Source organism: Nomascus leucogenys, chromosome 4 (assembly GCF_006542625.1).
Source record: "Nomascus leucogenys isolate Asia chromosome 4, Asia_NLE_v1, whole genome shotgun sequence".
Taxonomy (NCBI): domain Eukaryota; kingdom Metazoa; phylum Chordata; class Mammalia; order Primates; family Hylobatidae; genus Nomascus; species Nomascus leucogenys.
Window position 1 is genome coordinate 26,369,824 of NC_044384.1, and position 16,461 is coordinate 26,386,284.

The 16,461-nt window shown below is 35.9% G+C and overlaps 1 protein-coding gene across 1 annotated transcript in view; it reads right to left on the bottom strand.

Moving 5' to 3' along the window:
* Positions 1-16,461, bottom strand: part of DCC (DCC netrin 1 receptor) — a 1,198,282-nt gene that overhangs the window by 187,055 nt on the left and 994,766 nt on the right. The window contains exon 15 of the mRNA XM_030810404.1: positions 11,117-11,311. Within this exon, the coding sequence (XP_030666264.1) occupies positions 11,117-11,311 (195 nt within the window). The remainder of the gene's footprint in view (positions 1-11,116; positions 11,312-16,461) is intronic.

The following is a 16,461-nucleotide window of genomic DNA, read 5'->3' on the forward strand; positions in this document are numbered from 1 at the left end:
AAATGCCTAAGCCAAATTCAGTTTTTTAAAATTACTAGTCAGAAGTTCAACTTTAGTGAGAAGATTGCTTTAAAATTCTATTTTTGCAACTGACATGGTTTGGCTGTGTTCCCCACCCAAATCTCATCTTGACTTGTAACTCCCACAAATCCCACATGTCATGGGAGGAACTTGGTGGGCGGTGATTGAATTATGGGGGCAGGATTTTCCTGCACTGTTCTCGGGATAGTGAATGAGTCTCATGAGATTTGATGGTTTTAAAAAAGGGAGTTTCTACGCACAAGCTCCCTTTTGGCCTGCTGCCAGCCATGGAAGTTGTGATTTGCTCTTCCTTGCCTTCAGCTATGATTGTGAGGTTTCCCCAGCCACATGGAACTGTAAGTCCAATTAAACCCCTTTCATTGGTAAATTGCCCAGTCTTGGGTATGTCTTATAAGCAGTGTGAAAATAGACTACAAAATACATTGGTACCAGGAGTTGGGGGTTGCTGAAAAGATACCTGAAAATGTGGAAGTGACTTTGGAACTGGGTAACAGGCAGAGGTTGAAACAGTGTGGAGGGCTCAGAAGAAGATAGGAAAACGTGGAAGCTTTTGGAACTTCCTAGAGACTTGTTGAATGGCTTTGTGCAAAAGGCTGATAGCAATATGCACAATAAAGTCCAGGCTGAGGTGGTCTCAGATGGAAATGAGGAACTTGTTGGGAACTGGAGCAAAGGTGACTCTTGTTATGTTTTGGCAAAGAGACTGGTGGCATTCTGCCCCTGCCCTAGAGATTTGTGGAACTTTGAACTTGAGGGAGATGATTTTGGGTATCTAGCGGAATAAATTTCTAAGCAGCAAAGCATTCAAGAGGTGACTTGGGTGCTATTAAAGGTTCTCAGTTTTATAAGGGAAGCAGAGCATAAAAGTTTGCAAAATTTGCAGCCAGACAATGTAATAGCAAAGAAAATCCCGTTTTCTGAGGAGAAATTCAAACTAGCTGCAGAAAGTTGCATAAGTAACCAGGAGCCAAATGTTAATCACCAACACAATGGAGAAAATGTCTCCAGGGCAGGTCAGAGGTCTTCAGTGCAGCCCCTCCATGACAGGCCTGGATGCCTAAGAGGAAAAAGTGGTTCTATGGGCCGGGACCAGGGTCCCTGTGCTATGTACAGCCTAGAGACTTGGTGCCTTGTGTTCCAGCTGCTCCAGCCATGACTGAAAGGTGCCAATGTAGAGACTGGGCCATGGCTTCAGTGGGTGTAAGCCTCAAGCCTTGGCAGCTTCCACATGGTGTTGAGCCTGCCAGTGCACAGAAGTCAAGAATTGGGGTTTGAGAACCTCCATCTAGATTTCAGAGGATGTATGAAAATGCCTGGATGTCCAGGCAGAAGTTTCTTGCAGTGGAGAACCTCTGCTAGGGCAATGCAGAAGGAAAACGTGGGATCGGAGCCCCCATACAGAGTCCCTACTGGGGCACTGCCTAGTGGAGCTATCAGAAGAGGGCCACTGTCCTCCAGATCCCAGAACGGTAGATCACTGACAGCTTGTACTGTGCATTTGGAAAAGCCACAAACACTCAATGCTAGCCCATAAAAGCAGCCAGGAGGGATGCTGTACCCTGCAAAACCGCAGGAGTGGAGCTTCCCAAGATGATAGGAACCCACCTCTTGCATCAGTGTGACCTGGATATGAGACATGGAGTCAAAGGAGATCATTTTGGAGCTTTAAGATTTGACTGTCCCTCTGGACTTTGGACTTGCATGGGGCCTATAGCCCCTTTGTTTTGGCTAATTTCTCCCATTTGGAATGGCTGTATTTACCCAGTGTCTGTCCTTGCATTATATCTAGGAAATAATTAACTTGGTTTTAATTTTACAGGCTCATAGGCCAAAGGGACTTGCTTCATGTCAGATGAGACACTGGACTGTGGACTTTTGAGTGAATGCTGAAATAAGACTTTGGGAGACTGTTGGGAAGGCATGTTTGGTTTTGAAATGTGAGGACATATGTTTTGGGAGGGGCCAGGGGCAGAATGATATGGTTTTGCTGTGGCCCCACCCAAATCTCATCTTGAATTGTAACTCCAACAATTCTCACATGTTGTAGGAGGAATCCAGTGGGATGTGGTTGAATTATAGGAACAGGTCTTTCCTGCACTGTTCTTATGATAGCGAATGAGTCTCATGAGATCTCATGGTTTTATAAAGGGGAGTTTCTCTGCATAAGCTCTCTTTTTGCCTGTTGCCCACTATGTAAGATGTGACTTGCTCCTCCTTGCCTTCTGCCATAACTGTGATGCTTCCCCAGCCACATGGAACTCTAAGTCCAATTAAACCTCTTTCTTTGTAAACTGCACAGTCTCAAGTATGTCTTTATTAGCAGCACGAAAACAGACTAATATAGCAACTAAATTATATATTTCAGAGTCATTTTTAGTTCCTCTAATACATGTTGTTAGTAAATAAGTGCTATAGTGCCAAATGTAATTCAGATGTTAAATACACTGCCCAGGAAGTCATATTATTTTTATCAAGAATGTTCACAATAACAGCTGTCCAAAAATATTTAAAATGGGACTGTGAGGTTTCAATTATGCTCTGATGGTGTAAGCTCCTTTTAGCTCATCTATCCCACTGAAAACAGCCATAAGTTCTAAACAAGATACAAAACAATCCCCCCCAAAACCAAAATCCCTACAATATGAGGTCTGAGTATTTTAAAAAACTAAGTCGATTTTGGAATTAAGTAAGATCTTGGTGAAGCAACCAACATTGGAATTAGTTTTCTGTTTCACTTCAAGAAAACTCTGCAGCATGGAAAGCACCCCAGTACTGTCAGCTGTCACTCCAGTAGAAACCCTCCCCACCTTCTGCCAGAAGAATCACTGAAAGAAGTTTCAGGGAATGAGGTAAACGGTTTACAAAAAGTATACAGAAAGGAGTTATGGAGATAGAGATGTTCTGATTCTGAGTAAAAACTTTCATAAGTCTCAGCCTAACAACTAACAGCAGAGCAAAGGCTTGGGAAACTTAACCAAGATTTTAATTGCTGCGAAGAGAAAGCAAGATAGATCTTATAATCTGAATCTAACTGTTGATTGCCTTCTAAAACCAATATATCAAAAAACTTCAAGGACTGTAATATAACCCAGATTCTACAACTTAACATTGACAATGCCCAACATATAGTCTAAAATTATACAACGTACCAAAAAACTGGTAAAGGTAGTCCATTTTCAAGTGAAAAAGCAAACAGATGCCCAATCCAAACGGTGCAGATGTTGAAATTATCAGAGAAACATGCTAAAGTAACTTTTATAACTACGCTCTCAGAGGTAAAGTATACTTGCAAAGAATATAGAAAATCTCAACACAGTAGTAGAAAATGTAGAAAAAAATGGAGATTTTAACATTAAAAAGAGGACAACATTTTAAAATATAATGACCTTTACCATATGAGCCTAACAATGACATGGAGGTAATGAAGGAATTTATCAGTAAGCATGATAGTAGAACAGGATAAATCATTCAATATCAAGAAAAGAGTAAAAAGGTTAAAAAACGAAAGAAAACATCACAGTTGTGAGAATGTGTAAGATAAAATTCAAATGTCTAAAATACATATAATTATAGTCCCAGAAGGAATGTGGTGAATAGTGGGGAAAAATATTTGAAGACGAAATGACCAAAATTGGTGAGATCATAAATTTATAGATTTAATAAGCATAAAACACACAGGCAAGATATAGTAAAAAATAACTATGCCTCTATATAACATAATCTAGCTGCCAGAAATCAAATACTTTAAAGAAGTCTTAAAAGCACCCAGCAAAAAAATAAAAAAGTGTATATTACTACAGGGAAACAACATTTTTGAATGTCACGTCGACACATGCCTGTTTTCCTAGCTACTCAGGAGGCTGAGGTGGGAGGATTACTTGAGCCTGGGAGGGCAAGGCTGCAGTGAGCCATGAGAGCTCCACTGTACTCCAACTTCGCCAACAGAACAAGATGTCATCTCAGGAAAAAATAACAATAATAATAAAACTTAAAACAAAAAAATTCAAATAATCCAAAAGAAGTCAGGAAAGGGAAAACAGGGACACAAAAAAGCAATCTGACAAACAGTAAACAAAAATAAAATTCAACCATATGTATAATTACATTAAATTGCAATGGTCTACAACTCTAATGGTTTTTCATCAAAAACCATAGAGTCAAGAATACAGAGAAACAACAACTTTAAAGAACTGGAGAAAAGAAAAAAAATCTGTCAATGTGGAATTCTATATCCAATGAAAATATCCTTCAGAAAAAAAAGTAGAATGAAGATATTTTCAGATAAAGCAAAACGAAGAAAACTTGTTGCCACCTGACTGAACTACAAAGAAATGGTAAAGGAAGATTTTCAATCTAAAGGGAAATAATATTGGATAAGAACTTCATCTTCAGGTACAAAAGGGAAATAATATTGGATAAGAACTTCATCTTCAGGTACAAATGAAAAGCATAAGAAATGTTATATATCTGGGTAAATAGAAAACATCATAGTTTCCGCTTATGTCTTAAAAGAAATTCATGACTGCATAATACAATAAATATATAAGACTGTCTAATGAGATTTTCAATGCATGCACATATAATACATATGACAATTACAACATAAGGAATAGTCCATATGATAAAGAGACCTGTGCAGTTGCAGGTTTCTATATTTTATATAATTGCTACAATGTTAGCCTAAATAAAGTGGCAAAGGTTAAATACATATAGGGTATCTCCTAGAGCAATCACTAAGAGCAAGAATCAGTAAACTATAGTTGAGGGGCCACTGTTTTTGTACAGCCCATGAGTTACATTTATGCAGCCAAAAAACACATGAAAAGATGCTCATCATCACTGGCCATCAGAGAAATGCAAATCAAAACCACAATGAGATACCATCTCACACCAGTTAGAATGGCCATCATTAAAAGGTCAGGAAACAACAGGTGCTGGAGAGGATGTGGAGAAATAGGAACACTTTTACACTGTTGGTGAGACTGTAAACTAGTTCAACCATTGTGGAAGTCAGTGTGGCGATTCCTCAGGGAACTAGAACTAGAATTACCATTTGACCCAGCCATCCCATTACTGGGTATATACCCAAAGGACTATAAATCATGCTGCTATAAAGACACATGCACACGTATGTTTATTGCGGCACTACTCACAACAGCAAAGACTTGGAACCAACCCAAATGTCCAACAATGATAGACTGGATTAAGAAAATGTGGCACATATACACCATGGAATACTATGCAGCCATAAAAAATGATGAGTTCATGTCCTTTGTAGGGACATGGATGAAACTGGAAAACATCATTCTCAGTAAACTATCGCAAGGACAAAAAACCAAACACCGCATGTTCTCACTCATAGGTGGGAATTGAACAATGAGAACTCATGGCCACAGGAAAGGGAACATCACACTCCGGGGACTGTTGTGGGGTGGGGGGAGGGGGGAGGGACAGCATTAGGAGATATACCTAACGCTAAATGAGGAGTTAATGGGTGCAGCAAACCGACATGGCACACGGATACATATGTAACAAACCTGCACATTGTGCACATGTACCCTAAAACCTAAAGTATAATTTTAAAAAAAATGATTAAAGGTCAGCTGTGAAGCAGGTTAGAAAATGCCAACAGGTTTTCAATTAAAAGTTCCATTTAACTAATGTAATTATTCTCACCTAATTAAATTTTTTTACTAAGAAAAAAAAGAATGGTTTTTATATATTTAAATAGTTGCTAAAATTAAAAAAAGATAGAATTTTATAATATATGAAGTTTATAATATATAAAAATTATATAAAATTATAGATTTCTTGGTCTACAAATAAAGTTTTATTAGGGCACAGCTATGTTTATTTATGTATGTATTGTTTCTGGCTGCTTTCATGCTATAATAGCAGAGTTGAGGAGTGGTGACAGAGACTATTATATGGCCTGTGAAGCCTAAAGTATTTAGTCTCTTGTCCATTATAGAAAAAGTCAGCTGATCCCTTATAAGACACATTTCTCTTCTTTTCTTTCCTTTTCTTATTTTTTTTTCAAGACAGAGTCTCGCTCTGTCACCCAGGCTGGAGTGCAAAGGCACGATCTTGGCTCACTGCTACCTCACTGCAATATGCAATATAACCTTACTGCAATATGCAATATCAGACATATTGCTAAAGTGATATTAATAACTCAAATTTAGTCTGGGTGTGGTGGCTCACACCTGCAATCCCAGCACTTTGGGAGGCCGAGGCGGGTAGATCATGAGGTCAGGAGTTCAAGACCAGCCTGGACAAGATTGTGAAAACCCGTCTCTACTAAAAATACAAAAACTAGCCAGGCACAATGGCGCACGCTTGTAATCCCAGCTACTTGGGAAGCTGAGACAGGAGAATCGCTTGAACCTGGGAGGCAGAGGTAGCAGTGAGCCAAGATCATGCCACCGCACTCCAGCCTGGGCAACGGAGCGAGACTCTGGCTCAAAAATAAAAAATAAAAATAAAAGTAAATTAAAAGAAAAGAAAAAAGAAAACCAATAATGACATGATAGCTAGGAAAATACCAAAATTTGAAAAATAAGTAACACCTTACTAAATAACTTAGGGAGAATAATAAATCACAGGAAAATTAGGAAATGTTTCAAACTAAATGGTAATAAAATACAACATATTAAAATTTGTGGAATGTAAGTAAAATGATACCTAGAGGAACAACAATGGATGCATATGTTATAAGTTTCATATGTCAATAAATCAGAAATAGAAAAGAAGACCAGAACTAAAATAAGTATCGGGGGAAGTAGTCAAGATAAGAGCAGAAATGAAAGAAATAAAATAAAGATAGATAATAGAAAAGTTAGTAATGTCAAAGGCTCTTTCTTTGACAAGATCAACAAAATTAGTAAACCCCGTCTAGATATCACAAAAAAAAGACAGAAACCAGAAAAGACCAATATCAGAAATGAAAAAGCAATTAATAACCATAGATAACAGATAAAGAGAACATTATGAATAATTCTGTGCCAACAAGAGACAAAATGAAATGGATGGATTTTATTAAAAATTTAACTTACCAAAATCAGTACAAGAAAGTATGCAAATTGGACCTATATCTGTTTAAAAAATTAAGTCTATTATCAAAGTCTTCCTATAAAAAAATCTCAGGTCCAGATGATTTCATTAGTGAAATCTATAAAATACTTAACAAATAAATAAAATCCATTTTACACAAATTTTCTGTAATAGAAGGGGAGTAAATACTGTCCACCTCATTTTATGAGCCAATCTAACTGGAGTAAAAGAGAAACAGGATATAGACACTGTATGAAAAGAAAATTGTAGACAAATATAACCTACTGAATATAGGCACAAAAAATCCTTAATAAGCACAAAAAAAATCCTTAATAAGCATTAAACAACATAAGAAAAGGATAATACATGATGGCCACATAGGTTTTATATAGGAAATTCAAGGTTGGTTACACTTCAAAAATCTATCAATGTAATTCATCATATTTTAAAAAAAGAAAAAAAAGATCATTTCAAAAAATAGAAAGTTATCTAATAAAATTCAACAAATATTCATGACCAGAATTTCTAGAAAACTAGAAAGAGTTTGGCATTTCCTCAATCTCACAAAAGGCTTAGATAAAGAGCCCAGAGGTAATAACCTATTTCATGGTAAAGACTAAATTTTTTTCTCCTAAGATTAGACACAAGGGAAAGATACCTGCTCTCAGCACTTTTATTCAGTATTTTACTGCAGATCCTGACCACTAAAACAAGGCAACAGAAATAAATAAAAGGGACAGAGATCAGAAACTAAATATAAAACTTTCTGCTTGCATAGATATGTTTGATTAAATAGAAAATTTTAGGTAATCTAAAAAACTAATGAATATATAGGTAAATTTAACAGATATTAGGATACAAGGTTAGCATTAAAAAATATCTTGCATTCTACACATTTATAAATACAATATATCTATATGTACATTATATAATACATCTATAAATCTACTATAATAAAAATTTATTTAAAATAAATTTTAAAAACAGTTCTATTTAAAATAATTTAAATATATATGTATATATAATATACATATGTATATATATTTAGGAACATTCAAATATATAATTGAAATAGTCCTAAATATCTGTACATATATTCAAATATATATATTCAAATATATATATTTAAATCCATATATATTTATATCCAAATATACATATATATTTAGGTATTTCTAATATATGTATATTCCTACATAAACATATGTATTTAGGAATAAGTTTAACATAAACATTGAAGACCTTTACATTTGAAACTATAAAGTATTACTGAGATAAATTAGAGAAAAGATTATAAAAATATACTTTATTAAACAAATATTATACCTCAATAATGCTCTTTTAAAAATGCCAAAAAGTATATTTTTAATGTACACAATGTACTGTATATAAATAATACCTGAATAAAGATGTAAAGATAGATAAATTGATAGATAAATAGATCAATTGGTAGGTAGATAGTGAGTTTTTTTCAAAGTGGTTTGGTTTCAAATTAATTTTGCTAAAAAGTACTAAATTCAGATCTTGTGGGTCTATATCATATATCAAGTCTGGCACTAGGGCTCTTGAACTAAAAGGAGTAAAATGTCAATAGATTAATTATAAATATTTAATAGTAAAAACATTGATTAATGGAGCTCTATGCCTATAGTAGGCAAGTTGTTTGTTTGCTTTTAATTAGGGAATATTAGATATTACTCAAAATGTCCTTGCATTTCCAGCCCTGAAGCTGATCACAGTGTCTAGTGTCTAAACTGCAAATAAAATGCTGTTTAGAAGTCTTGCTCTCTCGTGAAATAGATGAAGGGGTTTATTGGTCAATTATAAAACAAATAGCTTTTTTATAGTTTAATATACAACTATGATACTTGAAGTTATGGCTGACCCTATGCTTAAATGAATTAAAGTTACTTTAATTCATTTTTAGTTGTATAATTGTTATACAGTCCTTAAAACATAAAATTTCCCTTTCTTTATTATGTATATGTAATGACTAGACAACTTTGTCTTCCAAAAACTTTAAAAATTAAAAAAAGTTATAAATACCTTCTCAAAAAGTTACTATGGAAACTGATGTGTCAATTTTAATGCTCAATAGAATAAATAAAAAATTGGTGATTTATTTGCAGCATGAACGTGGACTTGAATAAATCTTTATCTTTATAAAGATTAGAGCTTAGGGTATGTCTCTCACACACATTTTGGCTAAATAGTGAAAACACATGTTGGAAAAATAGCAGTTCATTTGCATAACCATGAGGATATTTAATGAACAAAAACAGGCTAATTATTGTATTTCATATTAAGACATGAGACTATGTTAAAGGAGTATCAACAGGTAGAACTTACATACCTATCTATGTTTGCATGTAATTACTCTTTCCAGGTAAGTTGTAGAGTGCAAACTTACAATTATTACTGAGACAGGTTCATATCCCATTTTACCTTTAACAATTTTCCTAGCTCTTTAGAATATATTTTCCAGAGATTTTTCTGTTTTTCTTGTTAAGCATTTGGGGAGATTTGCCAATGTTAATATCCCAAATGCCTAAACTTGACTAAATTTGGAGACCTCTGGCAAGTTTTTTTTTTGGTAACAAAGAGAATCATTATTAAAAGGATAGGGTCAACAATGCAGTTTCCCTCCTGCCTTCCTTCTGAGTTTGCAGCACATTCTCATTGCCTGGGAGCCTATTCACTGCCACGGGCACCTCCCCCCCTCTGTCTGGTGAGTGGCATCAAGATGAACTGTCAAAGATGGTGGATGCTGAATAATGGATAAGTGAGAGTCCCCTGACATAGGCTTGATGGCCATAAAATATGAGTTTTGTGATTGCCTTTACATTCAAACTCAGGAACTGATGGAAAGAATATTATTTCTAAATGCCAAGCTAACTAAAATTGTGGAGATTTCCAGTAGGTGTTTCTCTTATTAGTGTTTGAAGCAATTATAGAGAGAATGGGTCAGTGCAATTTTCCTCCTTTACTGAGAAAATCTTTTCTTGCTACTGCATTTTAGCTATTCAAATTCAAATCAGGCTTCTCATCACAAATGTTCTGTTTGTGAGAGACATTGCAAATAAGTAGCAGATCCCCCCACCCCCTACACCCTGCCTGCCCAATCAAGCTGCATTTCCAGTGGGGTCATGTAATATGGTATTAAATCAACAGGTAGAATCAACTTACATTTTGCTTTATGAAAATTGTTTAACTTACTGGCATCCTGATGTATTATATTTACTTTATTTCTCTGTGTTAATAATATAATCTCCTACAGTAGCATGGGAAATCAGATCTGAAATGAATATGAACACTTTTACACACATTAGACCTCTCTGAATGAACATGTTTTCAGTGAATTCAGAATATCACAACTGAAGTATCGTATTCAGTAAAAAATGAGGTTGAGTTGAGTGCAGTAAGAGAACCTAGATTGGTAGGGGCAGGGAAACATGCAGGACCAAGTTTGATCATTCTGATATATTGTTCTGACTGAAAATTCCTTCTTTCATCTTCTTTTGCAGTCATAATGACATAGCCTTTAACATTCGTATTTGGAATGTTAAGGGTAAAGAAGGCACTATGACTAGATATTTCAAGGTTAAAGAAAAATTAAAAGAACATTTTCCCAGTGACAACAACAAAGATGAAAAATGTGTTGACTTTCTTTTTATAGAAATTATTAGGATCGGAAGTTTCCATTGACCAGTGGAAAAAGAAAAATGGCCCAATGCACTTTTTGTATCCTATAACCCATAAGCAAGGGCACACACCAGAGCAACTGCCATTACAGATATCTCTAGATCAAATTTCTGAAATCCCAAATTCAAAGAAATGTGTATGTGTGCCTGTGTGTGTGTGTGTTATGTGTGTGTGTGTGTAGACAGAGAGTTGCTTTCAGAGCTAATACATGGTGTAAGTTGAAACCATAATCCCAGGGAACAGTTTTCCCAGAAATAAAATAATTTAAAATAAATCATTAATTCCCCTTAATACAATAAAGAAAATCACAGATACTCACCTAACCTCTCAATGGAATAATATCGCTGCTTGCTGTCCACACGCACTGTCTCAGCGTAAGGGCTCCCAACACCATAACCGATAATATAACCTCGCACCACGATGTTTGGGTTCAAGGGAGGAGTCCAACTCATGATGATGCAGTTAGTCTGGGGCCTCACGTGAAGAGAGCTTGGTTGATCAGGAACTTGAGATTCTAGCATTCAAAAAGAGGCATCATCAGCATGTCTCATAACAGAAAATGTAGCATGGCAGAACACCATTTAAGCAAGAGAAATCATATTTCATAGATGCATAAATAATGCATCACCTATTGCCCAAGTCACTCTTTATTTTAGCATGTGATACATTTTCTATGTTTGATTTGACTTTCACAAAATTTCTTAAGCATAGAAGAATACCAAATTCTTTCCATGGGCATGGTAGGTAGCATCAATGCATCTTTATTCCAATAGTGTCTTACTTGGGCTTTTTTTCTTTTTACATATTTCTTCTTAGGTATCATTAATGAAGGGTGAAAACCAAGGCAGATGTAAGAATAACAGAATGGAAAATAAAACGTCAATGTTGTCTTATCCAATAATTATTTACTCTGATTTAGCTAAAAACATTAACAAACTAACCAGTCCTTTCTTATGTAATTGTCGGGAGAAACAGTTAAGGGCCATGATCTGTCCAACATGATTAGGATGGTACTTGATTCATGGTTTATTAAATCAGTGAAAAAATGCATTTATTATTAAAAGAAAGAAGACAGTGGCCTGGATTAAAGCTTCACAACCTTTGGACCTGTGCAAATTTGGTTTAATGCCACGTTCTGTCATTTACCAGCTCTGTGTCCTCATGAAATTATTTCACTTCTCTGAATTTCCCATCTGATTAAGTTGGCATTCCAAATATTGATTGACTCAAAGCTTGAGCTCTGGAAGTAAGAAAGAGCAGAGTTCAAACTTGTGCTGTATACTCACTGTCTGTGAGATTTTGAGATATTATTTATCTTCTCTAAGCCTCAGTTCCCTACCTGTAGAATGAAGGTATGGTGTTGAGAAGATTTAATGAGATAATTCATACAAACTTACCCATTATGAGTAGCAAATAAATTCTCAAATATTGCTAGATATTAAAAAGAGAATGTGTATGCCACTCTGACATACATTTTCTTTTAAAGGGATTGTGTGTTGAAAATTAATACGTTTTAATAATACATTGTTCTGATTTTTATGTTGTCATTCTTCCCTGTTTCCTAGTCCTAAGAGAATATTTTTTCTGGACACTGATCATTAATCAATTAATATTTATTTATTTGTTGAGACAGAGTCTCGCTCTGTTGCCCAGGCTGGAGTGCAGTGGCACGATCTGGACTCACTGCAACCTCCGCCTCCTGGGTTCAAGCAATTCTCTGCCTCAGCCTCCCGAGTAGCTGAGATTACAGGTGCCTGCCACCACACCTGGCTAATTTTTGTATTTTTAGTAGAGATGGGGTTTCATCATCTTGGCTGGGATTATCTTGAACTTCTGACCTCGTGATCCACCTGCCTCGGCCTCCCAAAGTGCTGGGATTACAGGCTTGAGTCATCGTGCCCAGCCAATTAACAAATATTTATACAATACCTATTATGTTTGAGGTGTGAGCCTAGGTACCTATAATGTTCAGGATACAGGAAGAACAAATATGGCAGACATAAAACCTGCACTATTGAGTTTATAGTCTAAGGAGAAACAAGCAAGTAAAAAGGCAGCTACGATAGATTATGATAAATATTTTGATTGGCTAAATACAAGTACATGTAGCCTATTCTTTGAAAATCAGGGAAGTATTATGCAAAGATATGTAAGAAAGAATGTGCCCATCCAAACTTCAATAAGTGCTTAACACAGTTCTTGGCAATTAAGAAGTACTCAAAAATATTAGTGATTTGAATTTTATTCAAGTGATTCTGTTCATTATTTATGTTCCAGAAATGTCTGTGTCCAGGGGAGAGGGGGGAAGGACAGTATTAGGAGATATACCTAATGCTAAATGACGAGTTAATGGGTGCAGCAAAACAACGTGGCACATGGATACATATGTAACAAACCTGCACATTGTGCACATGTACCCTAAAACCTAAAGTATAATAATAAAAAAAAATCTCTGAAGGTAACATATGCCAAATTATGCAAGGAAATCTGATGACTAGAGGTAATATTACATTTTTCTCCTCAATGTAGTACCAAAAACTGGCACAGTCCCCTCTACTTTTATCCATATGCAGCATTCCCACTTCTAGCTTAAGTGATAGATAGAAGCATGTTCTTATTAAAGTTTTCAAAATAGGTACAATTTTTAAAAGATTCTAAAGCTTTTCAAAAGATTCTAAAGTTGCCACATCGACAGAATTTTCTAAAGATGCTTTTTTTCCCCAAAGATGGCCCTTTGTGAGCAAAAAGGGAAAGCTATTATTAGTCTGCCCTAAAAAAGCCTATGATATAATATGCAAAGACATCATAAAAAATTATGTCTCAAAATGTGGATATTAGCCTTAACAGCAGAAACACAATGTTTGTGAAGTATTTCCTAATATAAACTCTAAGTAAAAGTAATAAAAGAAATGAAAAGGATGGATTAATACTTTTCAACCCTATTGCCACAGCCTCACCAGTGCCCTTGAAATGTAATAGACTCTCAGTCAGTACTGTTGTATAGCACATTTGAAGTTTTTGCACTATTAAAACAACAAGATAATCTGCCTAATCATACACTAAGAAAATAAACTGGATCTTCTGCATTTATGACTTTTTTTTTTTTTTTTTTTTTTGAGATGGAGTCTCGCTCTGTCGCCCAGGCTGGAGTGCAGTGGCGCAATCTCAACTCACTGCAAGCTCCGCCTCCCAAGTTCACGCCATTCTCCTGCCTCAGACTCTCCGAGTAACTGGGACTACAGGCGCCCGCCACCACGCCTGGCTAATTTTTTTGTATTTTTAGTAGAGGCAGGGTTTCACTGTGGTCTCGATCTCCTGACCTCGTGATCCGCCCGCCTCGGCCTCCCAAAGTTGCATTTATGACTTTTTAAAAGCAATACGAAATCATAATGATTTGAATGACAATATTTAACATCTTTTAGAATAAAAGGAAAAACCGTTAAACTGTTAAAAATGTTTTTGGAACAGTAACTATTTCTTAATATTTCTGCAAACCATAGAATAGTTCTCTTGCAAATTGGTTAAGTTAGTAACTACAGAATTTTATTCATTGGAGCTTTAAATATATCATTGTAATGTGTACACCAACTGGCTCTTGAACAAGAGGAGCTATTAGAAGGTAAGACTCCCCTTTATCCTTCACTGCATGAAAATGTTTCAGTCCTAGAGGCAAGCCTCAAAATAATTAACATTAGAAAAAAAAGTTAGTACGTAAGAAGATATGTTGCCTCTTCATCTAAATACTAATTAGGTTTGTGTGTGTGTGAGAGAGAGACAAGATCTTGTTCCGTCTCCCAGGCTGGATTGCAGTGGTGAGATCACAGCTCACTGCAGCCTCTAACCCTCTGACTGAAGCCAACCTCCCACCTCAACCTCCCTAGTAGCTGGGACTACAGGCATGCACCACCACGCCCAGCTAATTTATTTATCTATTTATTTTATTTTTATGTTTTTGTAGAGACGGAGTTTTGCTATGTTGTCCAGGCTGGTCTTGAACTCCTGGACTCAAGCAGACCACCCACCTTGGCCTCCTAAAGTGTTGGAATTATAGATGTGAGTCTACATCCCCAGCCTTAATGACCCTTTATCATCAAATTAAGCTCACAGGACCAAAAGGACAGTTCCTTCAAGGTAGTATTAGACCTAAGCCATTCATAATATATGGCCTCATCATCATGGTAACTATGCCAGGAGATTGATCATAATCCATGATAGCCAATTTATGCCCACTCACTTATTAATACAAAGGCAGAAATAACAATTTTCCTTTTATGCTACCTGAGTGAGTTTTCTCTAACATAGATGACCTTATGGATTAGGAAAGTGGTTACTACTAGAATGAACTATAAAACATCAATTTAGAAAATTTGCTGTGGAAGATACATAATATGACTATTACTTGTTTGGAGTCTGCAACTGAAATTTGCTGCTCGGAAGTACATGAAACATTTTACAAGTATCTCTAAGATGCTGCTTGCACATATGAAGCACAGAGGAACAGTAGAGTAGTTATTGAGTTAATTTGAAACCAAAGAGCACATTTTGCCTGAAATATTTAAATTAATGAAGCCTGATATAGTTCGGTTGCGTTCCCACCCAAATCTCATCTTGAATTGTAGCTCTCACAATTCCTACGTGTTGTGGGAGGTACCCATTGGGAGGTAATTGACTCACAGGGGTGGTCTTTCCCATGCTATTATCGTGATAATGAGTAAGTTTCTTGAGATCTGATGGTTTTATAAAGGGGAGTTTCCCTGCACAAGTTCTCTTCTCTTGTCTGCCACCATGTGAGATATGCCTTTCACCTTCTGCCATGATTGTGAAACCTCCCCAGCTACGTGGAGCTGTGAGTCCATTAAACCTCTTGCTTCTGTAAATTGCCCTGTCTCAGGTATGTCTTTATCAGCAGCATGAAAACAGATTAATACAAGGCCCCAAATTTTTACTAGAGTCTGAATGATCAAGATAACTAGGTCAATTGCCACTCTTGATTATATTATTAAATTATGGATTCTCTCTTGATATAGTTTGGTTCTAAAGAACATGTTATTTTCTGTAACAGGTATGTAGGCATGTTATACATTGTAACATATGTAATATATGTAGACATGTTATTCTTTGTAACAGATATGTAGACATGTTACTCTTTGTAACAGATATGTAGACATGTTACTCTTTGTAACAGATATGTAGACATGTTACTCTTTGTAACAGATATGTAGACATGTTACTCTTTGTAACAGATATGTAGACATGTTATTCTTTGTAACATGAATGCAGACATGTTACACAGGTTTCCACTAACATGTAATGTTCACATGCAGCATACTAGGTCATGTATTATATTAATCCTTGTGACATTTCAACAACTACTATGCATCTCCTATATACTAGTTGTAGTTCTAGGTACCAAAAATATAGTGTTGGGAGAGGAAAGACAAAAAATAAGTCCTAATAAACAAGACAATCATGAGATCTTGATAAGTGCTATGCTGATGGGACAAAAACTGACCCATCCAGGAAATTCTCCCCATTTGAGTCTAAGGTGGATTATCTGAAAGGGCCAGTCAAGCAAACATCAGAGTGGTGAGCTCTGTAGGGAGAGGAAACAACTACTGCAAATGCTCTACTGCAGGGATGAGTTTGGTATTCAGAGAAACCAAA